At 39.4% G+C, this 26684-nt stretch overlaps 1 protein-coding gene across 4 annotated transcripts; it reads right to left on the bottom strand.

Moving 5' to 3' along the window:
* Positions 1 to 465: 465 nt before the first annotated feature.
* sh3bp2 (SH3-domain binding protein 2) lies at positions 466 to 26684 on the bottom strand. Of its 4 annotated transcripts, none has more exons than XM_010792650.1 (13): positions 26633 to 26684; positions 9413 to 9552; positions 9184 to 9286; positions 8597 to 8714; positions 8221 to 8288; positions 8014 to 8099; positions 7854 to 7931; positions 6565 to 7237; positions 6336 to 6459; positions 5371 to 5426; positions 4699 to 4774; positions 4324 to 4383; positions 466 to 2839 (listed from the first exon to the last, which is right to left on the bottom strand). In XM_010792650.1, the coding sequence occupies exons 2-13, from the start codon at positions 9546 to 9548 to the stop codon at positions 2702 to 2704; spliced, it is 1716 nt and encodes a 571-aa protein (XP_010790952.1). In that variant the 5' UTR covers positions 9549 to 9552; positions 26633 to 26684; the 3' UTR covers positions 466 to 2701. The 4 variants fall into 4 exon arrangements, with proteins under 4 accessions (XP_010790952.1, XP_010790951.1, XP_010790949.1 ...); XM_010792649.1 differs by lacking the exon at positions 26633 to 26684 and adding an exon at positions 20373 to 20712 and having other exon boundaries at positions 6336 to 6456; XM_010792647.1 differs by lacking the exon at positions 26633 to 26684 and adding an exon at positions 20373 to 20712.

The following is a 26684-nucleotide window of genomic DNA, read 5'->3' on the forward strand; positions in this document are numbered from 1 at the left end:
GGGGTTGCTAGTAACTTATCTGACCAGCCCACTTCGTCCCGAACGTCCCGATGAAACAGAGGGGATTATGGGATGCTTCATATTAGAGCTATTTAGAGCCAAACACTTCAGAGACATGTTTTGTATCTGAGACCTGTAATATATTGATGAAAAACAGTATACAGTAATAGGGGACTTTCAATACCTCACCAGAATGGTTCCTCTTGTAAAAAATGATTTACTGTGTGGACATCTTTTACATGATTGGTACTAAAATATTTAAAAGTGATATATTTCTGTGGCTGTCAGGTAGTGAAAGGTCGCCTTTCATATATCCATGGGCAGTATTATTAACCCCATGGATGTATAAAGAGAAAGGGATAAGAGAGCCATGGATGATTCCTTAAACCTCTGACTTTCTCTTTACAATACTCACTACTCACAAAGCTGCAACCTCAAAGTAAAACAAAAACAGTAATGAAAGAAGGCTTTGAGTAATCCTTTATACATTCTCATACATATATTTCTGTATAAAATAATCTTTTTACATTTGTACACACATGTTTTTAAAGTACACACAGCATTTACATATAAATATAGATTGATTTACAGCATTAAAGTCAGTGCTGTTCTCACATGCTTAATACAGTATGTGAACATTTTTGCATTGGAGAAACAATTCCTAATGTTCAGTCTGAAGTTTAGCATCACTGATGGTCTGGTCCTATTTCTTGTTAATCAGTGAGATGTCTCCAAGAAATTGCAAGGAAAAGCACAACACTTTAAGCCGTTAGGTTTAAAAACAATTACAGTTATTTAGCTCCACACCTGGAGCTTGTTTATATTAATACCTGATTAATAAGAGGCGTAAAGTCCGGACAAGAGGCGTCAGATTTGTGAAATATGAAGACATTGGTGCCCTTCTATTCATGGCTTTGAAACAGGAGGTTTCTTTGTCTATTTGGGATGACACGTCTTTGAGTAATTTGGTCAAGAAAGTGATTTGAATCCTATTATATCAGGTTTGACATTAAGCATTGGTCAAAACTGTAATTTTTACTTTTTTCCAACAGATTGAAACATTCCTCTCAGACTGCCCCAATGTCATACATGATATTTTCATATTTCTTTGCATAAAAAATGCTTTAAAATCATGGCTAATCATTGAAATACTGCGAAAAGTAGCAACAACATGGCATTTAAAGGGATAATATTCGGGAAATCAATTAATATTTGGTACTCTTATCCCAACATGTATGTCCTCTAAAGACATTAGAGGAAATGTCTGTTACAAGTCACAAATGACTACAATACAGCTTCAGAGGGGTGATCAGAGGTCAGTTTCCCCCACAATCCTCCACAGACATTAAAACAAGTTGAGCTTTATGACAAAGATACTTCCTGAAAGTCAGTCCTGTTCAAACATAATCCAGAGCTTCTAATTTGTTCTCGATAAGAAACATATCTGACATAGACAAACCGAATTATAGATTATATAAATATATATGTTTTTCTATGCTGCAATGTTGATTTGATATAATCGCTCTTAAAAATAAAACAAAAGCACATGACTCGACCTCTTCCTGTATGGATGGTCTCACTGTGTCACACTCAGTTCTGACAAACATTAACACCTTTGCAGTCGTATGAGCTCTGGCACTTCTTCTGGCAGCTAAAATAGGTCACACAAGCAAGGATTTGACGTGTTGTACTGCAAGTGTTGGCAGATTCCCACATGAACCTGAATGGGTTGAATAGTTGTCACTTGGTGTCACAGCGCCCCTCTGTGGACAAAACACATAACACCCATCTGCCGGGCCACACTGGTTCCTGGTTTGTTCACATCAAAAGTTTAGGTTTATGTATCTTCAGAATAACTCAAATCCTTCTTTTTAAAAAGGTATACTTCAGCAATGAACATGATGAGTTGTACACTGATTACCTCCCTGTGAACAAGATATCAACAAATGTCAATCAAAACATCCATTTACAAACTCTACAATTCTTGCAGTATTCTCCAAGTTTCATGTATGCGAATACATTTTCAGAAAATAAACTTTCTCTAGTTCATATTTGAAACACTTTTCTTGAAATAGGCTCTTGGTTTGGCATGCTTAAGACACGTCCATTCAAGTCCGAAATGTTTTAAATATAAAGTATTTAACAAAAAAATAAGCAAATGAATGGAGAGTTTGTAAGTGTATGGTTTTAATTGTTGGATGATTCTTTCTGTAATTAAACAATGCTGCCATTTAATTCCATCCAATATTTGTATCTGGTTTTTGAATCTAATTAAAAAAGGCTTGCGAGATACAAATCCAGGTGAGTTATTGATGTATAAAATGTAAACAATTCCTCTACAACATAATTGACAGTAAGTCTTGTTTTCAGTGCACAAAAGAGGCTTACTGTAGGATGGTTAGCTATGCTCAGCTAAGAGTCTAGTTTATGTTAAAGTCATTAAATAATGTTCCGTTGGCTGTTGATTGCTAAAGTTTGTCGTTATTAAAACTGACATTCACAATCCTTGCTGTCCGTGCAGTCCGTTTCAGAAAGTACTGTCCTTTGTTCTCAATGTGAAGCTGCATGGAGTGTTCTGCTGCGACACCCAGTCTTTTCCACTGAACAGTGAGAGGTATGATCTGTGACACTTATTCCATCTGTGAGAGTGAGTTTATCTCCATTGTCAGAGATGGATTTCCCTCTGGTGGTTCAGAGTGGATCAGAGGCCCAGGGTCTTTGTGAAGGGCTTCTGCAGGCACAGGGAGCCGTGGTGAGGCAGGGGGTGGCTGTAGTAGTGTTTGATCACCTCTGACAGAGTGGGGAAGGGGGCTTCAACGTCCAGGTACACGCTGTCCTCCTGGAAAAACACCCACAGTGAACAGGAGACTTAATACTATGAATGTCACATTAATATTCTGCATTATTTAAAGGTCCCCTATTATACTGTTTTTCTTCAATATATTATAGGTCTCAGATATATACAACACATGTCTCTGAAGTGTTTGGCTCCAAACACGAAACAGATCATTGCAGCATTACCCATAATCCCCTCTGTTTCAGCCCTGTTTCCAAAGTGCTGATTCTCTGTCTGTTACTTTAGATGAAAATAAGGAGCCCCTCCCCCTCCCCTCTGAGAGAGATTTGGTTAAAAAGAACACAATGGTGCTCTAGGAGGAGATTCAGGTGATAAGGTGGGGGGGGTTACCGGGTTCCTTGGTTGGTGATTGGCTAATGGTTACACAAGCAAAAAAAAATCTTTATGACATCATAAAGTTTCCAAAATCTGATCAGCTCATTTTCAGACAGGTTTTTATAGAAATGGATCAGGACAAAAAGAGAGATAATCTTTGTTCCTGAAACTTTCAGAGTTTCTTTCCACAGAGGGGACACATGTTGATGTAGAAGAGACATGAAAAAGTGGATTTTGCATAATAGGTGACCTTTAAACCTTAATTACTCATATTATAAGGTATCCAATGTTTACATTTCTTGTATTAGGTTAGTCTATAATAGTGTAAAACACATTCATTATATTTATATAGTGCATTCAATAAAGATATTCTATGGTATGATTCTATGCCACATTGAATACTGTTTTATAAACTGGTCGTTTGCTTGTGCCACAAATCTTAAACCCATAGAACAGCTGTACAAGAGAGCTATCAAGGTGTTTGACAGAAAGCCAAATTCATACCACAACTGTACCATCCTAAAAAACACAATTTCTGGAGTTTTAACGATTTTAAGTCTTTTACTGTAAAAGTATGTGCTTTTTTTTTTTTTATAAATGTTTACATGGACTGGCATATTTACACTACTTGCATTTTTTTGTTTTAAGTGTTCATTAATGTGCATTGTCCCCGCTAAATAAACAATTAAATGAAAAATGAAAAATATATATATTTCAACGTTGATATGTATATATTTATGTTAATTTTCTATTTTATTTTATTTGTATTCCTTGCACAATGCCTTGTTTTCATGCTGCTGCTACAAAACAACTTCCAAAATCGGGATCATATGGTAAATCTTATCTAAACCTACTCTTGAATTATCAGATTAAGTCTTTTTCTTTTTTTTCTTGCATCATTGTTTAAAAAAATCAACATAGACAAATATTCAACACAAACATAAAAGGAATATTTTGGAAACTTAACAGAATATTACAACCACAGAAGACAGACGTTTCAAGACCTTTTAACATATATTTGATCAGGTGTTCAACTCTGTATTTAATTTAGGGTTAACTGATGCACAACAGAGTGCTTCAGTTTAACATTTCACATTTTATGGAAACAGTTGATGTTGAATATATATGAAATAGAGCAGCAGGCCTCTTACCTCTTGAAACAGTCTGTAGTTCCTGGCTTTGCCTGTACTGATATCCCACACCACCAGCACCTGGACAACACAGCACAATTATTCAATTAGGTTTTATTTATAAGGACTGGGAAACATATTGATATTATTTTGATATAGTGTAACACTTCTGGTATCTTAATATACATAGGTGTCTGTATCCACCTACTGCTGACTTTTTATAACAAAAAGTCCTTACTGTAGTGTAATGTAATGTTTGCTTGAACACACATTTTAAAAGATCAGAAGTGAGTTTCAAATATGTATCGACTCTAGTTTCTGCAGTGGAGGACAGGAAACATTTTTGTATAATTTGATCCACGAAGTATACTACAACAGGTACTTTTTATATTTTACCTTTGATGTTTTTGTTCCTGAGTTTCTGATGCAGTACAGTCCGTCCTGGGGGTGGACAGCGCTCTCTCTGAACAAACTGCAGGTACACACATTACAGGTTGTAAAGTTAAAGCCTTTTATTGTCATTATACACAGAGTATAACGAGATTCAGAGTGCAACTCTGTCCCGGTGTGCAAAAAATACAAACACATACATAACACTAAAAAACACGGCAATAGGACAGACAACATAAACAATCATACGGGGGAATAAATAGTTACAAATATTGATATAAAAATATTATATAAAGTGCATTAAAAGTGTGTGTGTGTGTGAGAATGGTTACGGTTATTGTATTATGTGTGGTGGTTAAGCAGCCTGACGGCCCAGGGGTAGAAACTGTTTTTGAGTCTGTTTGTCCGTAAAGACACATCATCACAGATATAAGCTACATATTGAGCCTCTTTTTGCAAATTCATTAGCGTGAACTGCAGGGAACATGGTGCCACAAATAAGAAGGATTGAACAACAACATTTGTAGCAACTACTACATAACAACAATACTATGTCAATTAAATAAGTGCATAAGATAAAGCACCAGGAGGCATACATGTTCTGCTAAAGCACTGGCTTGCAATAAGGACATTTCATATATATATAATATATATTTATATATTAAAAAAGCGTCTTACTTTTCAATGATGCTGGTTTCTGTCGTATCAATGAACATAGAGTCTGGAATCTGCATCTGTAGAGACACGCACATAGTTAAACACACTGTTATGTATTTATAACTGATATTGGCTCAAATAGGAGTAATTAAGAGCTTGAGATTGAGAAATGCACGTGTCGAATGATTTGTTTTTGTGGAATCCCAAATGACAATATTTAGTCACCAAACTACATTTTCCATTGAAGAAATAAGCAAAATAAGTGTGACAAGAAATGAGCTATACCATGTGTGTAGCAATGAGTCTGTTTCAACACATCTCTACTCTTTAAAGCCTGTTTCCTCAGGGTGCTTCAACGTTATCTCACTAGAAACACATTTTTATTTGGTTTCATTTGAAGTTGAATTGCTTAACTTGAATCATTGCATAAAAAAAAAGATTCTGAACAGTTTTTCTTGTTTGAAACTGAGTGTAATATTATGAAACTAAAACGGTGTTTGATTGTTACGCACACACAATTATACACTTTCACATTGAGTTTTCACAGTTCAGTTTCAGTTCTTGCCATTCAATGTAATTTACTAGACACACTAGTGGGAATTGAGGAAGAGCAATGGAGTGCAGATTCAAAGAACTGCACTTTTTGATAGTTTGTTGTGGTTAGAAAACAAACTGGCAGACACAAGAAAACGTTTAATATTTGTTTTCTCTGAATTGGAATTTCAAGAACTGAATGTGGAGATATCGTTGTGTATCAGTTTTCTATGCAATTTCAGTATTCATGTTATGCAATTAAATACAGCTTTTCTCATTGAATGTACTGTAGCTCCCGACAGGTACATTAGCCTGGTATGTATTTGTGATGTGTCTAAGATGAATAGCTTGTCTATCTATGTGTAAACTTTTAACAATTAATAGGTAGTGTTTGATGGTGATTTGTTAGAGCAGAATCAAGGCTTGAGTCCTGTATTGTGAACTATCCTTACGTTTTCGTAGTCATCGTCAGATTCATATCCTCCGCTGTGTTTGCTCGAGTTTAGTTTCCTCCTGAACTCTGAGGGCGCCTCATCGCCTGAAGACCGGAAGCTCTGGCCGTCTGGAGATGCTCTTCTGGTGGGAAAGGACATCTTAGTGAGTTACCCTGAACCAGATGAATTTATTTGTTCATTTCAGAGATTCTGCGTTGAATGTTTTGTGCTTGTGAGTCCGACTTACTGAATTTTGGTCCCCTGCTGCTTGTTCTTGGCTGCAGGTAGTGAGGGTTTAAGTGTTGGCGGAGGGGGTTTAGGTATCTCCGGCTTAGTAAATTGTCCAGTTTTAAGTAGAGGAAAGATGGGAGGGTGATTTGGCGGAGGTGGGTAACTGGAGAAGGTCTTGCTGAGGGACGGAGAGTCCAGCATCGCAGGTCTGAGGCCTATATTGGACTGAGGAGGTGGGCTCGGCTTCTTAAAGGTGCGGTGGGCGGGACCGTTAAGGCCAATCAAGGATTCTAATTGGTTGCAGATAGTTAGAGCGGTTGGGGTTTGGATGGTTACCCCCGGCATCGACCTCCTGTCTCTCTTGTCGGTCCCGGACTGACCCACAGAAGCCAACCTGCCCTGACTGGTTCTCTTTGCGTTGGGGGGCGGAGGAAGAGGGGAGGTGGAGGACTTTTCCAGGTGGGGGGCGTAGGGGAGAGGAGGGGGCGGTCCTCTGTTGGGGTCCTTCAGTATGGAGGGAGGGGGGGCAGAGGGCGGGGGTTTTTTGGGGAGTGGGCTGCTGGGGTTTCTGTGTACGGGCGGGATGGGAGGAGGCAGGCCTTTGTGGAAAACTGGAATGGATTCTTGACGGGGACTAAAACCTGGCACTGGGGGAGGGGGGTAGGAGGGGGGCGGCCCAGCAGGTCGACCTGGAGAGGTAAAAGAAGAAAAGGTAAACATCTAAGTGGTTTCTAGGTTATTCATTTTTTAAGTCACATTGAATAAGATTCAATTGATGCAGCCTATTTGTATAGCTAGCCAATCAGATTGGACTAAGGTTCTCTGGTGTGGGATGGGAAGTCACACATGTACGTATAAAATAATGAATGTGTTTTTTAGGAAATAAAGGCATGTAAATATGTTGTAGTACACACCAAAATACAAGGTATGAATCTGAAAATGTCAAATATGTCCCCTGAAAGTAACATCATGTTGTGTGCCAGTTTCACTAAATACCGACATGTTAAACCGACAAAAGTCCAAAGTCTAAATATTTACATAAACCAAAATAAATTCCTGGATGTTTAAAAAAAATAATACAATTGAAATAAAAAAATACGAGCTTCAATAAGATATGAAATAAATCTAGCAAGTGTGTTTTAATGTGTTTGAGTGCACTCTTGATTGCAGTTCCCTTTATTGTCAACAGCTTCCTTTAACCAAATGATTTCCCTCTTTCGCTGTCATTTCCAGGAACTCCTAGTTTCTATGATAAGTAGTGTGTGTGTGCTTGTGTGTTTCTGTGTGTGTGGTCAGTTGCGTCACCTGTCGACGTTGGCGAATAGTCAGCGTCTGGCCTCAGATAATCTTCCTCATCGTCGTCATCATCATCCTCAACATAATCTACACACAGAAACAAAATATGTAACAGTGTAATAACACGCCGGTATAATGTGTGTGTCTGTATTCATAACGGTGGACTTACTGTCCTCTGCGTTGTCCACAGAGTGTCTAATAGTCATGGTCTTCTCAATCGTCCCGTAGAAACTGTCTGCATCTGAATCTGTGTCACTATGGCAACAAATACAATGTTATTATGAATACATGAAAACAGAAAAAGGGTTAAGGTGGATTATTATTGGCCTAAGGCTCAACACTTCCTGTCGTGAAACGTTAGATTTGCAAAGGTTACCTTGAAGTGTGAGAGTCTTTTCTGTCGTTATAGTGATCTATCTCCTTCCTCAGGAGCCGCATCCATTTCTTTAAAAGAAAAAAATATATAGTTTAAAGAACTCTAGTATGAATAATTATAGTACAGCTCATGAGAAGAGAGTTTGTGACTTTGTGTGTGTTACAATTGTGGTATTGTATATATAGTGTATATAATTGGTGTATATATATATACACACACCCACACAAAAACACCTACACAACGTATGTGAGCACAAGTGCATTGTACTGTGTGTGGGTGAGTGTGTGTGTGTGTGTGTGTGTGTGTGTGTGTGTGTGTGTGTGTGTGTGTGTGTGTGTGTGTGTGTGTGTGTGTGTGTGTGTGTGTGTGTTCTTACCCTCCTCTCCTCCTCGCTGGCTGCAGAGAAAAACCACGTCCTGTGTTTCTTACTGAAGTGGACGATTTTAAAAGGAAACACGTTACTGGACGTCGTCTCCTCCGCTGCTCTCATCACTCTGTGGGAGAGAATACATGCGTTGGGTTTAGAAATGTGCAACATTTCAAGTGTTTAACAGAATAGGTATTATATCACAATTAATTAAAAAAACGACTTCCCTGTGACGTGACTCCATATAAGGGATAGAAAATTGATGTATAACTAAAGATGTCATCTGCTAGGTTTGTTTGAAAGATTTACTACTGAGGTTTTTTTGTAAGTGAGAATGAGTTCTGAACCCTAGAAATCTCATCTCATGGCCAAGTACTTGTTGAGTCATTATTTCATTTAATGTGTTTCGTTTCCTCTTTAACGCCTTTTTCACACATGCTGATGTAAAACCTGCAGATGTACAAGATGCCAATCATTCTGGTTTGAATATTAACAAACTCTCTGGTGTTTCCCACCATGTGTACATTCATATCATGACACACTCATAAGCTTGTGACACTTGTGTGTGTGAATGCAGTTGAAGAATTTTCCCTCACCTGTTGTAGCCGTTGAGAGAAAACGCCCCCTGTGGTGCGGCGGAGGTACTGCTCTTAAAGTAGTACATACAGCCTTTGTGGATGATGGTGTACCTCAGAGGCCCTGAGAGACAGAAAACAGAGAACAATCTTCCACATGTGTAATGAAACTGAACTGAACTATGAAATCTTTCTTTGTTGTTTCACATGTTCTGTCCACCCACACGTAATCCTTTCATTATGAACTCACACTTCATGAGGCTGAACTGACTGCCTCCCTTCTTGTGGAGGTAACCAGAGGTGGAAACTCCTCCCGGCATGGTGAGGAGGTTCTGAGCCCCGATGGCCCGCATCGGCACCGGCCAGCACATCTCTGGAGACGACATGGTTCTACCGGAGAGGAAAGAGATAAAAGGATGTTAGTGCTGTTATTATTATTGAATATTGGTGAGACAGATCGACCTGTGGAGACACCTCAGGAGTCCAAGAAAAACATGGAAATCTGGGAGTGAATCCAACAGAAACAAAAAGAAAACCTACAAATAATGTTTCTTGTTCAAACCTTTTGTTTGATCAAATAAGAACAATTTGATATTTCTCTGTCCCTCTGTTACCACACCAACCTGTAGGGGTAAACTGCGAGGCCACTTCTCTTCGTATTATTTAGGGCATGTCCTCCTTGTGATTGACAGGTCGCACCACAGTGTTGCGTTTTGGTGTTCTCCATGTTTTTGTCTTATAACATTACACTTTCTACATTGTGTTTTCAGTTCATAAAAACATTTATTGTACAATTGTTTTCCTTTAATATGTCTTGTACAACATTTGGTTCCTCTCGAGTCATTTCTGATTCCAAAAAGCCAAGATTGCAACAGCCAACAATCTAAACTTGAGACACCAATACCTAATCAAAACACCAATGAATGGCACCACGGTGAAGAAATCCACTTGTTATATGCAAGCTTCCAAGCAGCAACCTTAATAAACCCAAGTTTGAAAGACAGACTCAGACGTCACAGATATACTACAGTAGATCAAGTGAAAGTCTTTTTTACTAACCCTATGTCTGGCATGTTAATGATATCGAAACAGAAACACCAGATAAAAAACAAAGAGGCATACTGCTGTGCGAAATTACCCTCCTCAATAAAATGTTTTTCTAAGTTTAAATGACCCTGCACTGTACACACTAATGATTTGGAAGAAAGGGTATAAATTATAGCAGGTTATCCTTACTTACATAGGCCAGTGAAAGGTGTCATTGTTATTATGTGGAAAGTTAGTAGACAGATTCAGCTAGTGCTATCAGCTGTCCAATCATATTTAGGTAGGGAAAAACATATTCCTGAATTCATTAACTGATCTTAAAAGTGGTCAAATCTTCCTTTATCTGTCAATCTAAAAAGTTGTTTTCCTTTCAAAAGTCATCCTCCTAGACCATGATCAAGTCTGACCTCCCCGGGTGTTGCCTACCTCCTGTTGAGCCTCCTGCTGATGCTCTGAGCCGCAGCACTGTCCCTCAGCAGGCTGGCTGTGGAGGCTAACACTGAGGACGCTAACGTCGGCAGCAGGTCCATGACAGAGACGTCCAGCAGACAGACTCACACTCCTCTCTCTCCGTCCTCCGTGGGTTCACTGTGGCGTCTCATCAGATCAGAACTGAGAGGGATCTGTGTGTGCTGTTTCTGCCTCCTCTGATCACAGTCTCGTTTCATTTCACCCTCTGATCTCTCTCACTCTCTGATCTCTCTCAGTTTCTGATCTTTCCTTCGCTCTGGCTGTCTATGTTGATTTCTATCTCTCTCTCTCTCTCTTTCTCCCTCCCTTACACACACAAATACTGTATGTACACAGACCATGAACACACATTTATTCCTGAGTCATTTTGGCACGGTTCAAGGCGCGTGTGTGTGCGCGTGTGTGTGCGTGCGTGACTGTGTGTGTTCGTATCTGTGTGTGTGTGTGTGTGTGTGTGTGTGTGTGTGTGTGTGTGTGTGTGTGTGTGTGTGTGTGTGTGTGTGTGTGTGTGTGTGTGACAGAGAGGGCGGTAGTGAAAATAAACATTCCAAATGAGGAGGTTCTTCATCCTCTAATGTGTTTATGTGTAACTTCCAGTCTATCAACAGCATCTACTGACCTCAGGGAGAAACAGAGAGTCTGGTGCGTGTGTGTGTGTGTATGTGTGTGTGTGTGTGTGTGTGTGTGTCTAAAGCCCAGGAAAGAAAAACTCCATATCTACTAGGACTGCTTGCCAAAAATCCCCTCCCTTTTGCTGAGATAAAAAAACCTGCAGGAATGTCGACTCAGTGTACTGAAACCCACCTGTTTTATGTTTAAGGGAGCTTGACATGCATTGACTGGCAGGTGGACTTTGGATATTAACACTCATAGAATCAGCACGTCAAAGACACTTTCTGTCATGGCGAAGGCCTCATTGTTTTCCAAACAAACAAGTGTGTACAACTCATAAAACACACTTTATGAACAGATGAAAGGCCTGCTTCTGGACAGTCCGTCCTTAAAGTTATTCAAGTCGTCATGCTCTACTGCAGATCAAAAAAGCACTGGAAGTTGTTGTGTGAGATTTAAGAGGCCTTATGCTTATTGGGGGTTTTCCCTTTCCTTCGTTGCGTTATATAGAACACTCCTTTGACTCCTTTGTTTACTTTCGTAACATAGTGAAATCAATGTTTTGATGGCATAATGTAGCTTAAACATACCGTCAGTTTAAATGCTGTTGTATACTGAAAAACCAGAAGTTCTCGCGCCCAATGTCTGATGTAAAGCTTTTATTCTGAAAAACCTTCATCTCCGGTTAGCATTTAGCATGTGGCTAACATTCCTTTCCCTATAGAGGTGAATTTCGAAGTGAAATGACATGGAGTGATGCACACCGAAACCTACTGATTTTAACACTACAATTATAGACGTTGAGATATTATTATTAAGGCCGGGACTCGATTAAAAAAATTAATCTAATTAATTAGAGGTTTTGTAAATAATTAATCGAAATTAATCGCATTTTTAATCACATATAAATATTTGACCTGAGAACAGTGAGAAGATGTCAATAAAGTGTGCCGTCACACAGAGGTAATTTGAATTGCTTACCGAGGTCCAATGATCCCCAGTCAGGGCAACACATTCGGCTTTTCTCCAATAAATTCCCTTTATCTTCCTTTTCATTGTCATAAAGCTGCTGGATTCTTTTGTCACTGTCTTTCTGATTGGCAGCTCCTATGTTGTGTGTCAGACGATGCAATNTTCAGGTGTATACCAGTATGTAGTGTCTCTAATTTAAAGAGTCCTCTCCTGCTGATGTTCAGGTGTATATCAGTATGTAGTGTCTCTACTTTAAAGAGTCCTCTCCTGCTGATGTTCAGTTGTATATCAGTATGTAGTGTCTCTACTTTAAAGAGTCCTCTCCTGCTGATGTTCAGGTGTATATCAGTATGTAGTGTCTCTACTTTAAAGAGTCCTCTCCTGCTGATGTTCAGGTGTATATCAGTATGTAGTGTCTCTACTTTAAAGAGTCCTCTCCTGCTGATGTTCAGGTGTATATCAGTATGTAGTGTCTCTACTTTAAAGAGTCCTCTCCTGCTGATGTTCAGGTGTATATCAGTATGTAGTGTCTCTACTTTAAAGAGTCCTCTCCTGCTGATGTTCAGGTGTATATCAGTATGTAGTGTCTCTACTTTAAAGAGTCCTCTCCTATTGATGTTCAGTTGTATATCAGTATGTAGTGTCTCTACTTTAAAGAGTCCTCTCCTGCTGATGTTCAGGTGTATATCAGTATGTAGTGTCTATACATGTCTCCATGCTTTAATGTTCAAACAGCTCTTTATTTTTCTCATACAGCCTGTGCTGCAGCATCTCTTTTCACCCTCTGTCTGAAACCAGAGCCCAGTCTGCTCTGATTGGTTAGCTGGCCGGCTCCGCTTAGAGAGGTCCCGCCCCCTAGCCAATCATTTTCAATGTGTTGGAGGAGCGCTAGCCAACAGAAAGGAAAGTGTTACATAGTGATGTCACTGTTAGAGAAGTAAACAAATGAGTTCAATGGAAGTGTTTACTGTTTATAACAGACTACATGAAAGAGAAAACGCCAAAAAGGAAAATATGGCCTGTAAGCAGTAATGTAGAACATAACGTCTGAAGCTGTCTGTGTGCGGTCTTTTCTCTAAAACGTTTTCTTTTGCTGACCATCACTCCCAACTGAGCCTCCAGCTGCGATCTGCCCTCCAACAAACCCGATGTAAATCAGACTCCAGCTATGTCCAGGATTAAAGCCGCAGACCGAACAGTCTGAACAATCTTTTAATAAAAAACATCTAATTTTTACATTAGTATTGAAGCCTATATCCTCTTTTCTTCATGAATCCCATAACTCACCAGATGGTTTCAAAGGAGTGTAAATAGTGTGTGAAAAAACTCAAATCATCTTCAGACTGCTGAAGTGTCAGATTGATGGATCCTAACATCTGACTGGCAGCATGAAAACAACTTTATTCATTTATCATTACACATTTCACATCAATGGAGTAATTAAACAACAACTTTGTGTCTGCTGTGTTTCTTTGTGTTTGCTTTGTGAGCCCTGTGTGAGACGGTCGTTTGTCTCACAAGATAAAATCAAAGTCGATACGAGTGTCTGGGAGCGTACATATTTTTGAATTATTCCTCTGTCTGGATCCATCGGAGTCCCAAAATGTCTGGAATGCAAAATAATGTAGTCGTCAAGCATTTTATCATGGACGCTCCAGCACACTCGGATCAATTACTAATGAAACCGTCTTACTCAGAAAGCCTTCTGGGGAAATTTGACGGTTCCCCTTTCTCCGTTGCAGTTTAATCCTTCCCTTATCTTCTTATCTAGCTAATTTATTTTGGTCTTTCTCTTTCTTGTAATCCTGCTTGCCCTTAATTCTTCTTTTTATGTATCTTTCTCTTGTGCTCTTCCTCCCTTTCTTTCTCAGCACGTTCTTCATCTGCAGACTGAATTCATGAGCCCGTGCAATCACTAATAGATGAGTCTAATTCACTCAGGCAGCGGCACGGCATACTAACTGCTTTACTCTCAACTAAGCTGTCAATCACCGGGCTATTAAGCTCTATTTCACACATACTCATAACACCAGGCAACAGCTGATGAATCCTCAGACTTCTGCATCTTTTATAGGCCTTGAATCAAACATGGTGAAAGCTGAGGGGTAACCACAACCTTCGCTGAACCACTGACAAACGAACAAGATTAATTATTTAACATTTTTTATGTAAACCTTACTGTAACTTTTGTTAGAAATTAAAATCAATGTTTTGATGGCATAATGTAGCCAGTTTAAATGCTGTTTTATACTGAAAAACCAGAAGTTCTCGCGCACAATGTCTGATGTAAAGCTTTTATTCTGAAAAACCTTCATCTCCGGTTAGCATTTAGCATGTGGCTAACATTCCATTTCCTATAGAGGTGAATTTAGTAGCAATATGACATGGAGTGTTGCACACCGAAACCTACTGATTTCAACACTACAACTATAGACGTCTAGATATTATTATTGCTGAATATTAAAGGAAGGTTTTTTTACAGACGTGGGTAGCATGTGACAACATCCGGAACTACCGGAAATGATAACTGCCATGAAGTATTTCCTGTATTTTTAGAGTATTGATTACAGCGTTTAAAATGTATTAAATGAAAAGTCTTGAAAGAGATAAGGAGGAGAAAAGACGTGTTTAGATATATTGAATGTACAATGTCTGAATCCTCTGTTATGCGCAACAACGGACATTAAAGAAGCGCCAACCGGCCCACGGGGAGGAGCCAGCAGAGGATATTTAACAGCTGGAGGAGGGTTTCTGCCCCTCTTTTTTTTTAATTAAAGTACCCATTTGAACCTTCTCAGAGACTCCATTAGTCTCCTTATTTTTAAAGCTTCTCTCTTGGACGCGAGAATAACTAACAAAGCTATCAAACACTAGCGCTCCAACACATTGTACGTGATAGGCTAAGGGTCGGGACATATTTTAGCGGTTGATCAATCACAACAGAGCCCGGCCAGACAACCAACCAAATGCTATAATTTTGAGTTGTACCTGCTGTTGGCCAAAAAGTGCACAAAAGAAAAAAGTTAAAATCATGGGAGTGTGGATGGGTGGAGGGAGTGAAAAAGCAAAGCTGATAAAAAAATTGGAGACTAAAAACCTGCCTGAGACGCAGTACAGTAAATCTCCAGGAAGGAGCTGCCGTTTGTTCTGACCCCTGAGTGCCCTGCTGTCTATGTGAAGACTTCAAGAGAACCCTCAAACGATATCATGTGGTTAGTTATCTGACTAATGTTTACTGATAAGCAGCCAACTCGCAGATAAACGGTTCATTCTGCAGTTCCAGTAACACAGCTCATCTCTGTCTGAGCTGGGTCAAAGTTCCAGAGCTGCTTATCATCCACACTAGGGTCTCCTGAAGTTCAACAGAGCAGACACACCGCCAGCGGACGAAACTGAAGCAACATGATTGCACTGTGCACTTTCCTGTTTCCTTTAGGAAGTGACCTAAAAGTCTACATTACAGCATTCAGATATTACATTGGTGATATCATACCAACAACCACTTTAACCTTTCACAACGCCCACATTTCCAGTGACTATTAAACTTCAACAGATACCTCAGTTTCGTTCATTTCATTCACACTTCAACAGTTTTTTTTTTATACATGACGTTTACTTTTAAATTCCTAATGCTTTCTGCAGTTATATTTTTGGACTGTTGCATTTCAAATATACTTCAAGGCCTTCAAGGCCTTCAGCTTCAACAGACACTGACACAGATTCTCTGCATGCGACTCCTTTTAGTTTTGTATGTTTTCAAAGAGACTGCTTTAAAAGAAAATTCGGAATTTCCAAAGAATAATGCAACATGTTGGAGATGAAACCAGTAATGTTTTTGAAAATTAATTATTACTAAAATAACTTAAATGTTAGTATTCATTTACAAGAATATTGTTATACTATATAATACATAATATGTTTAAGCTACAACTCTGCAGATAATATTTTGTTAGTGTCTAATAATGTGATGCATTTTATAGTCACTCTTTTCTGTGTTGGAAATTTTAAGCAAGCTTCAAACTAAACACTTGGTTTAATGACATACATATTTATTTTGTTTATCATATATGTATGGCAGCATATGAAAGAAAACAGAGGACAAAAAGGGAATCCTTTCTTTCAAAACAATTATTATATTTAGTTTGCCCAAATCAATCATTGTCTCAGATTATGGTTTAGCTCAGTGCCTCGACTGAAAAAGTGAAATACAATTCTTCTCTGTCAGTTTACCCAAACTATTTCCTCTCACTGCAACATGAAGCCACCAACACGAGAAGCTGCCATGTTTAACTTTTACTTTACACAGGTTTACTTAAAAGAAAATAAAAGTGTTTTGAGGCTTTGAACCCTCTCACCCCAACAGCTCTCCATCCTGAACTCTGCTGATGTTTGTGAGCCAGAGATGATAATCATAGCAGCTGTTTTTCAGGAAGGGAAGCACCGGAGCTGCTCACATACCAGACTCATTCAAACATATTTCCTCCCTGGACACACCCACACCCTCACACAATGTAAAACAATGTCTGGGTTCAACAGTGATTTAAAGTGGCATTCATAATAGAGATCCAACTACTGGTAATGGTGATGTAATAAATTGCAAGAGTTTAAATCTTAGATAGCTTATCAGTGATGACAGCGTTTTGTTTCCTTTGTTTTTTTTTATTCTAAAATATGTTGTCATCATCTGAACCAAAGAATGGACTTTTGACAGAAATCCTAACATTGATTGCTCAATACTTCTCCAGCTTTATGAGCCTTATCTGAGAGCCTGAAAGACCCTTCAAAGGGCAAACAAACAACCCAAGGTAACTTCCCCCAGTATTCTGACTTCCCATTGATGAGTAAAAAATAAAAAAGGCATTATGAGAATTTTTCCATTCTGATATTCAAATCTGTTATCTGTGACGTCTGTGTTTGTTAACCGCCTGTCTGTGGATTCACAAGTAGACTGACCAGAGAAACTGAAACATGTGCAGCTGTGAGGCAGAAATCCCCTGATGAGTCACAATCACATTGAATTGAATTGAGACAACATGACAGTGGCTAGGTTTCTTAGGAAAATGCAGAAATTGCATTTTGTACTGCCGGACATTGGAACACATTTTTAACTATCGTTGCGAGCTTTAATTCTTTCCCTGAAATAAGCATTTTTAAACAAAAACAAAACAAACCATGGGTCCATTTTTAATGCATGGGGAATCAAGAGCAATGCAAAAAGTTGTTTAGTTTAATTTTGAATTAGAGCGTTAGCAGAACAATTCCATACCCAATATGCTTTGATGCAGTAAGATGCAAGATGAATAAATCCCCTTTTTTGTTATTTTTAATATCTTGAATGTAAAAGAGGGACACTTGAGTGGGATTAAACTATTTGTTGGTATTCAATTATTTTTGACACATTATATATTTAAATGTGTACCTGCTATCTCAACATCTGTTATGATATTTTACAGATTTCAACAGCTGCCAGGTGTGTGTGGCTAACCAAAGCTCTGTGAATTGAGGGTGTTTTAGTCACAGACCTCAGAACATCTGTCCCGTGGTCTCCATGAGACACACTCGCAAACAAACACACACACAGCCCCCCCCCGACAGATGGAAAGGTCATGGGTAAACCGCTGTCCGAGCAGAAGCATATGCAGTAAAACTCATGTCCTGCTCAGGAAACAGAAACTGTCGAACAGAGCAGGGTTTTCTGAGAGATCACCATCGACTGCCGACCACAACGGTTCCTCCGCTGCTTCAGCTTCACTTTCATTCGTGTGAACACATTAATAAAAGCTAAAGGGTGTGTATACGTTTAGAGAGGTTTATCAGAAGTTTGGAGGGTTTACTCTTTCCCTTTGGCTTGTTTATCCAGATGAATGATCTTTGTCAGATTGTCCACACATTGAAAGGACAACTGTTTTGTTAGCTTGGTTGATGTATAGCTGCCATAGCATTTCCTGTGGTTAACAACCATACTTGCCAGTCATTGCACTCATGAGTTGAAGTTGGGAAAAAAAAAGAAGCCTTTTGCGTCATTGACATACTCCAAATAAATATTCTCAATTAATTTTTCCACTTGACGAATCGGCTAAAACATTTGAGTATTTTTTTTGGATCTATTTCCCAATGGATTTAATTTATTATTATTATTATTTATATTTTAAAAGTTTAAAGCACTGTTCATTAAGGGACTTCAAGTGAACGACAGTGGGTGGGGTTCTTTGACCCCTTCCAAAAAAACAGAACTGAAACAGAAAGTTAACTTTACTACACTCACACACACTTTTTGAAATTTAATAATAAAATCAGGTCCTCTTTTTCTACCTGTTGCTTCTCCTACCCATCATCGCTTCCTGTGTCCAAATATGGCAATTTCACTTCAACAGGAACTGTCAAACTCACATAACGGTTACAAAGACGAAAACCATTCTCTCACGTTTCTCAATACCACAAATATAACAACAAACAGATAATAAAATGGACTTATACAAAGTTGCAAAGAGAAAAACGAAGGAAGCAAGAGAGCAAAAGCGTAGAGATTCAATGCTGACTTCATGCCCACCCTACTTCCCACCCGACGTAGGGTTGAAAAATGACGGCACATTTCCTGTAAATGAACCTTGCTGAGGAATGGCCGTGGCAAAAACTGACACATAACGTGATTGGGGTACTATCATATCTTTACTGTTATATATAAAATCAGACAGATGGGATTTGTGTCTTATGCCTGCATCTAACCAGGTATAAAAAAAAGTATTGTCACTTAACTATTTGCTGTAAACCAAATATGTATTTATTAATATGTGACATTGGCACTTTGTCTAAAACGCAGGGATTTTTTCACATGGCATTATCAAATCTAGAAAAATGTGTGTTGGTCTCACAAATGTCAATTATCTGCCCAAAATGACTTTTCCTCTCTGGTGGTAAAGAAGTCTGTGAACTCCCCGCTCTGGGATTTTCCTTTTTATTAAAGATACAGTATGTTCTGCTGCTTAGACTTTGGACATGTATCTTTTAGGTCTTACGATAGCTAGTCCATTTGGATAAAAAAAACGAAGTATCCAGGAATAACCCACCTTCAATCTGACACATCCTAAATCAAAACATGCCTTACTGCACTTCCTACGTAATAATGTAGTAAGCAAAGAAGTTACATCATATTTGATCTCTGTAATCAGGCCTCATTCAGTATAACAAAGTGTTTCACAGGTTTAATGGCTTCTTCTTACCTCCCCTTTCTCTGTTTGTGTTTGCCTTTCCGCTCTGCTTTAGTAGATATAATATCACTGGCTTCTATAAAACCAAACTGTTTTCCTCTGTTTTGCACAGTGGGAGGTTTTAAGAACAAAAAACAAAGGTCAAATTAATTAAAACTCTACTTTAGTTGACCATTGACTTTATTGTAATTACGATAATCTTAAGTGATCATGTTTGGCTACATAGAGGCAGGGTGCAGAAAGTACACAATGTGTCACTGCTCTGTAGCCTGCTTGAAATGGACCTCGCTCATTACTATTTCTAGCACGTCCTATAAAAGCTGTCAAATGGGCATGATTGCAGATGTGAAGTGAGTTTAGTTATGACCTTTCTACTTACTAAATGGCTAAACCTGACCTCAAAACTGTAGAGCGAAAGGTGCTATGGTAGAAACAGCAGCGATCAAATTAATCATTTTTGGTCGACAGTATGCAAATAATTCACAAATCAAGAAAAAAGGGTTGTGAATAGATTAAACAATAACTCCAATGCTAGGACTCTACAACTGAAATTGCAGGTTTTACAGTTCAGACGGGAAGACTTCATTGACCTCTTGTTACGGGGAAGAAACTTTACCAAATCAAACAATAACCAATACGGACCGACTTAGTTCATCAAAGAACCATTAAATGCCAGATGTCTAAAGCAAAAAGGACATAAGCAGACAAGACCAACCAACAATATCCCTTCAATCGCTCAATCAGATCTTGGAATGGTCACCAAGGCAAGAACAACATTTCTGGGAATACAACAAAATATCAACCAACTAAAAAGTGGACATCATAGACGAGACGAACAACAAAAGATGCAACTCGAAGTATGCTGTATTCACGAAGAGTGGGGAAAGAGTCTGAACTTACATGACTTCCCTCTGTTCCCGAATACACATCCTGACGCTCTGCTTGGAGTTCAACACGATCGACTTCTTTTTCCTCACGGATGGAGCGGACATATGGGCGGACATGAAGGTGGCAGAACGGATACCAATACCACCATACTTTTCAACCTCGTGTAGCAACCGAGAACCGATGCACAGTCAGATTGAGGCAGGGTTGACAGTGACACAGATTCACGATTACAGAAGTGGTGAGATTTGGAAGAAGATACAAAAGAAAACGGATGACTAAAAAAAGAAATGGAGGAAGAGATCAATCGAAAGACTTGATAGATGGGATGATAGAATCGGTTGTGTTTGTTAGGAAGTCTGCCGAAGGGTCTGCACCCCTGATACTCTGCCAGTGGTTTCCTGAAGGGGCTTCCTCCTCCAGCCCCGGCCTCTCATTGGTCGATCGGCTGCAACATGTTCCTTCCTGCTTCCTCAGCGTTAGTATTTGATTGGCCGCCGGATACAACCCACACCACTACACAAACATACGCTTCACACAGTTGGACACACAATACAAGAGACGCTGGGGGACTTTCCATCCCGTAAGACTGGAACAATACAGAGGTCCAGCCCACACACATACACACAGCCACACACACACACACAAATACAATGACATGGCCGCTACTACAACTTGAATCATAACTGTTGCAAATAAATAAATAATTATGAAGAAGAGGGAGGGAAGTATTATTTATAGAAACATTTCACATATATATGGAAAAAACTGTACATTCTCTGAGCTTCTCCGAGAAATGTATCTTGCCCAAGAACTTGAGTAACCAAGGATTGAACTGCCAATGGGCCTGCATTATACAATCTTGAATCCATCAATAACATCGCATGTACACCCTGTTCATCTTGTATATTTTCAGCACTATACAAATGTGTTCTAATATACCTATACACTCTTTGCATTTGTTATACTATAAACCTTGAAGTAACTTGCATACACCCTTTACTGTAGTGTGTTATTTATAGTTTTTTGTGCAAGTAAATGGTCTGCAAAGGCTAAAATCCCTGTGTTCCCTCCATAGAGACATCCCTATATAACACTCACGCTTCTATTGGCTGGTGCTCCATCACATTGTACGTGATAAGCTAAGGGAAGAGACATCTCTAAGCGGTTGTCCAATCACTACAGACGTGCAGCTAACCAATCAGAGCAGACTGGGCTCTGGTTTCAGACAGAGGGTGAAAAGAGGTGCTGCAGCACAGGCAGTAGGAGAAAAATAAAGAGCTTTTTGAACATTAAAGTAAAAATGTCACAGTAGAGACACAAAATACAAATATTTAACTTGGTCCTTAGCAGACTGCCAGTGTGAGGAAGACCCAACAGCAAGTCCAGTTTGTTTGTTCTATGGACCTCATTTACTATTGTGCTTACTGTGTGTGGCGCACTGGCAGAAAGTTTCTTCTCTTTAAACCAGAATAGCAACTTTTAATTGTCTTGCTGCTTTGCACAAAGAACAAACAACCACACAGCAGCACACAGTCTTATTTTGATTGCAAGAGCTCTAACCACTGTCCCAGCTAAAACTCTGAGGTGTTACACTAAAGTTAGAATTTGAAACCAACTAAAGAGCAGGTTCTCTTGAAACGGATGCTTAGCTGCATCTTCATAATGAGATAAAGGGTCAAAAGAGACTGTGTCAGAAAGATATACAGCACTTGACAGATTTAGTCCATTGGTTTTGGCATGGTCTATGCAGCATTAGAAAGAGTTGTATGATTGTTTTAAAGGTAGAAAATGTAGTCCTACAGAAAGTGTCTTCCAGTCACGCATAGAAACATCAGAATGCAAAAAAAAGGATTTTCATATTATTGATGACTCTTACAGTAAGTCATCTTCCAAGTCTAGAGCTAAGAGCCCAAACATTAGGTTTACTGTCAATACATATCTCAATTCAGTGACTATAATATCTATTGTTACAGGGCCGGCCCTAGACATTTTGGTGCCCTAGTCTCAGGGGCGGATCTAGACAAATATTCATGGGGTGGCAAGAGGGTGGCAGGAGATTTTGAGGGGTGGCATCCCCTGGCAGAAGTATACGCTGATTTAATCTCAGTCATATCAATCAATGTTAACTTGGAAAGCCACAATAGCGTATACTTCTGCCAGGGGATGCCACCCCTCAAAATCTCCTGCCACCCTNCTAAAAAGAGAGTATTTACGGGCTACTCAGGTGTTGAAAAGAAAGTTTGTTTCACGGTTGACCCCACAATCGACCCACCGTTCCGTAAAAGACTCCACTGTCGACGGGTGGGGCACGGTGGGACCATCTTGCGGTGACGAGATCGCCAACTGGTCGAAGAGCATAAACGGAAGTAATAGGAAGAGGTACGAAGCTAGCAAAGGGTCCGTCAATCCTGGAGGGAGAGACATGCGTCAGAGGCAAGGCAGACCACCTAGTCCGGCTACTGCCAACACAGCCAGTCGTTTGAGTGCTACCACAACCTCGACACACTCCGGTGTGTCAGCACTCACTTGTCCTCATCTCTTCCCGACTCCGTGCGTAGGACTCCCCCGAGGTCCAACTCCCTAGTCGCGACCTCCTCACTACAAAGGGTGGCGTGACGGACCCCCAGACGGGCAGTCCTTCAGTCCTAGTCCTGGCCTCAGACGTACTTGAGGAGACCGCAATAGGAAATTTTCTGTGTAAGAATGCAATCGAAGTGTGACGACCACGACCCTCACGGTCGACTCTCCTCCGCTCCGCGAAGCATCTATTTGAAGTGCAGAAAACCTAAAAGAGACTTTTCGACAGGAAAGTGTATCTCTCGTCGGTGGCCGACGTATATCCTCGAGTCTTTCCAGTCCGTTACCAAATTTAACAAACCTACAAGAAAAGTTAAGACAAGTGTGTAAGCCGTTGTGGTTTCGCTAGTGGATCGTAATGTAACAATATATTTCTGAGATTCCTCTAAATTTTATAAAAGGTAGTCAAAGAGAGGTCCGACCGTTTTCGTAGACAAAGACAAAAGTCCCAGGGCGTCGTCCTCTCGTCCTGAGAGGGTCGACAGACAGGAAGTTCTGCCGCTCCAAGCTTCCTTTGTAGTATCTGAAATTTCCTGCGGAGGTAGACGACTAAGCTCCATTCGACTATTTGAGTGTCATTCTCAGACCAATAAGTACCCTTATTTTGTCAAGGCATACTTTAAGAACAGGTTTGGAATTAAAAAGGTCGTAAAAAAGAGGTCGTACAAAATGCCGGTGTATTAGTCCTCTACTCCTCAGAGTGCAAGTGAATGCAGCACAAGACGCGCCTTGTGAACCATCCCCCGGCCCTGGCGCGAGCCTGGAAATATGATTGGCCGCGATTTCCTTTGAACGGGGGGACAGCGCAAAACGAGAAGCATTTCGGATCCAAGTAGACGGAAGGAATGAGGTATTTGCGGTGTGGAATGACAGAGAAGAGACTGTCAAGTTTGGCTGTCAGGCAAGGCAAGTTTATTTATATAGCACTTTTCTGTACGCGACAATTCAAAGTGCTTTACAAAACAAATTAAAATACTTTTTAGGAATACATACAGTAAAAACACATATAATGGCATTTTACAACAAGATATAGTTTTTTTAATAACTGAATATATGTGAATCATAACAGGGATTGACAGCTGATATCATATTCATTTAGACAAACATCGATGAGACAGTTAATTAAAATACTTATTGCAGCAGTCTGCATAGATTTGGTACCCCTGCTGGTCTAAGAGTGAAACAAACTCATTCAGTTATTGTTCAGTTAAAATTCATTAAATTATGTCTGCCAACTTATATATTTATATGTAAGGCTTTACTGATGTGCCACAATAATGTCACCNAGACCAGCAGGGGTACCAAATCTATGCAGACTGCTGCAATAAGTACTTTAATTAACTGTCTCATCGATGTTTGTCTGAATGAATATGATACTATTAACAATCATATTATTCCTATCAGCTGTCAATCACTGTTATGATTCACATATTCAGTGTTATTATTAAATAAACTATATTTTTAAGTTAATGATGAATGTTCCTCAAGATGCTTGCTCACCCTCCTTCAAATTTGAAAGACAAGTAATTATATCATGTATCAAAATTCAAAAGATTCAAACGAACAGTTCAGTGCCCCACGACTTTACTGCAAACAGTTACAACCTTGACTTTACATCAGAAAGAACAAACATTAAATAAGTGACTAACTGCATCAGTTAGGGATAAAAAACGTGTATTCAGCTAAAACAAGTACACCGCTGCAGTTATTATCCAGTGGAAAGTCCTTACCTACTGGCCTAGTTAAATCAAAGTGGTTACTGCAGCCCCCCACAAAGAAAAAAATATATATACACACAAACAAGGTCATCATCTTAACAGTTTTTTATGCTCATCGAGTCATCCGTGAGCAGAGCATCAAGTTGGCATGCCTATTACAGCTGAATGCGGCGATTACCATCTTGTGGCATGGGGCAGTTGCCACCTCATGCCACCCCGGTAGATCCGCCCCTGCCTAGGCGAGATTATGATTTGGCTTTCATCACTTACAGCGCACATCGTACAGGGCAAATGCAAAATGTTGCGGGCCCGGGGTGTAAAGGGTGTTTACTTTATTCAATTATTAATGTAAATGTATTACATCAAGGGCAGAAAATTAGGGTGCAGGGGTGCACATAACTGGTATGCATGCGTGGTAAAAATCTGAAATGCGTACCGCCACTTGTGTCACAAAGCGTATTTGCGTACCGACGTACTTGTGAAGCTTTTCTAGAAGGCGGTTAGATCACCGGACGACAGAGTTTGTCTCCGTGTGTACAGACGGGGCTGCTGTTAACGTCGGTTGGTACAACGGAATTGTGCCAAAACGACCCCCCCCCCCCTTCTGTGCACACACTGGAGAACTGCGCAAAAAAAGCTGATCACAACGTTCACGCTCTGTGGTCAGAAAGTACTCCAGCACTAGCAACCCATGAAATATGGGCGAGCTGGCAGTGCAGTCTGTAACTAGTTGTCATTTAACATTTTAAGACCCTACCCTTGAATTTGTCAAATCAAATTTAAGTATTGTATTTTGTCTTTTGAATTTAGATTATTTTGTTACATATACTGTTTCCAAAGCTCAAGAATAAACGTACATGCTCTAAACTCATTTGAATTGTATTTGAAGCAGTACTGGGTCTTTATGGCTTCACTCCTTTATATTAGCGTTGCAGGGTTAAAAATCCAACTCTTTTTTTTCCACTTCAGAGAGTCCTCGCCTCTGAAACACAAATTGCGCTCTAATTGGCTTTAGATGGCTCCACATAAACCAAAAGTCGTGTGAAGCTGTAATAACTAGAATAAATTAAGTTTATAACCTTCTTCCCACAAATTACTTGATTAAAAACCCCCATATAATGAGTCAAAAACAGACAAAACATTTTTTTTTCTGAGAAGAAAGTAAGATTTGTTGTTCTGAGTCCCTCATGTGGCCCTAATCCTCTTCCGTAGATATGCCTCTCATCCTCAAATAATAGCTAGCCTCTGTGTTGGTTTTTCAAGTTGCTGATGTATTTTTATAGAACACAAATCAACAGGAAAATACTAAGTTAAATATCTTAATACAAGGGAAAAAACTAGCTCTGCCCTACATTAACTTACATTATTGTCCAAAAAAGCGAAATCTAGCCATGAAATGCTAGTCCTAATCACCTTTGGTAGGATTCTAGTATATTAAGACGTGAAAGGCAGATCTTTGACTAATTCACAGACATAATGTTAATTGGCTATCTACGGCTAACGAGATCTGCCAACAACTGTTTTTAATTAAAGCCAAATTCATAAAATTCAAAGGGTGAAATGATGTCTACTTGTGTCTGAATTCAAAGACACTATGTTTCAGAAATATGCAGGGTATTTTGAGTGATATATACCTGCCACTGTAATGAATATAAACTCACACTGCTGTGCTAGGCGTGAGAGGTTGACCGTTATAGGAACTGAACAGACACTGTTACATGAGATGAAGCTCTTCATAACTTAAAAAATGAAAATGAACATTATAAATATAGTTTAATTACATCCTGAAGGTCATAACTGTTTTTGAACAATAGCAGTTCCTTAAATAGAATATGAATATAACAGCATCCAAACCACAAAGAGTTTTCTGAATGACTTGCATTTCTGTAGAGAGCGTGATACAAAAAGCAAGTTCTTAACCAAACCTGGCAGCTATCATTTCAAATAGAAAGTACAATTCAGTTACATTAAACTCACCCATGGAGTGCTGTGTCAGCTGTGTAGCTCCACTGTCTGTGTCATCAGTGTG

Source organism: Notothenia coriiceps, unplaced genomic scaffold (assembly GCF_000735185.1).
Source record: "Notothenia coriiceps isolate Sejong01 unplaced genomic scaffold, NC01 NC01_scaffold00036514, whole genome shotgun sequence".
Lineage (NCBI taxonomy): Eukaryota > Metazoa > Chordata > Actinopteri > Perciformes > Nototheniidae > Notothenia > Notothenia coriiceps.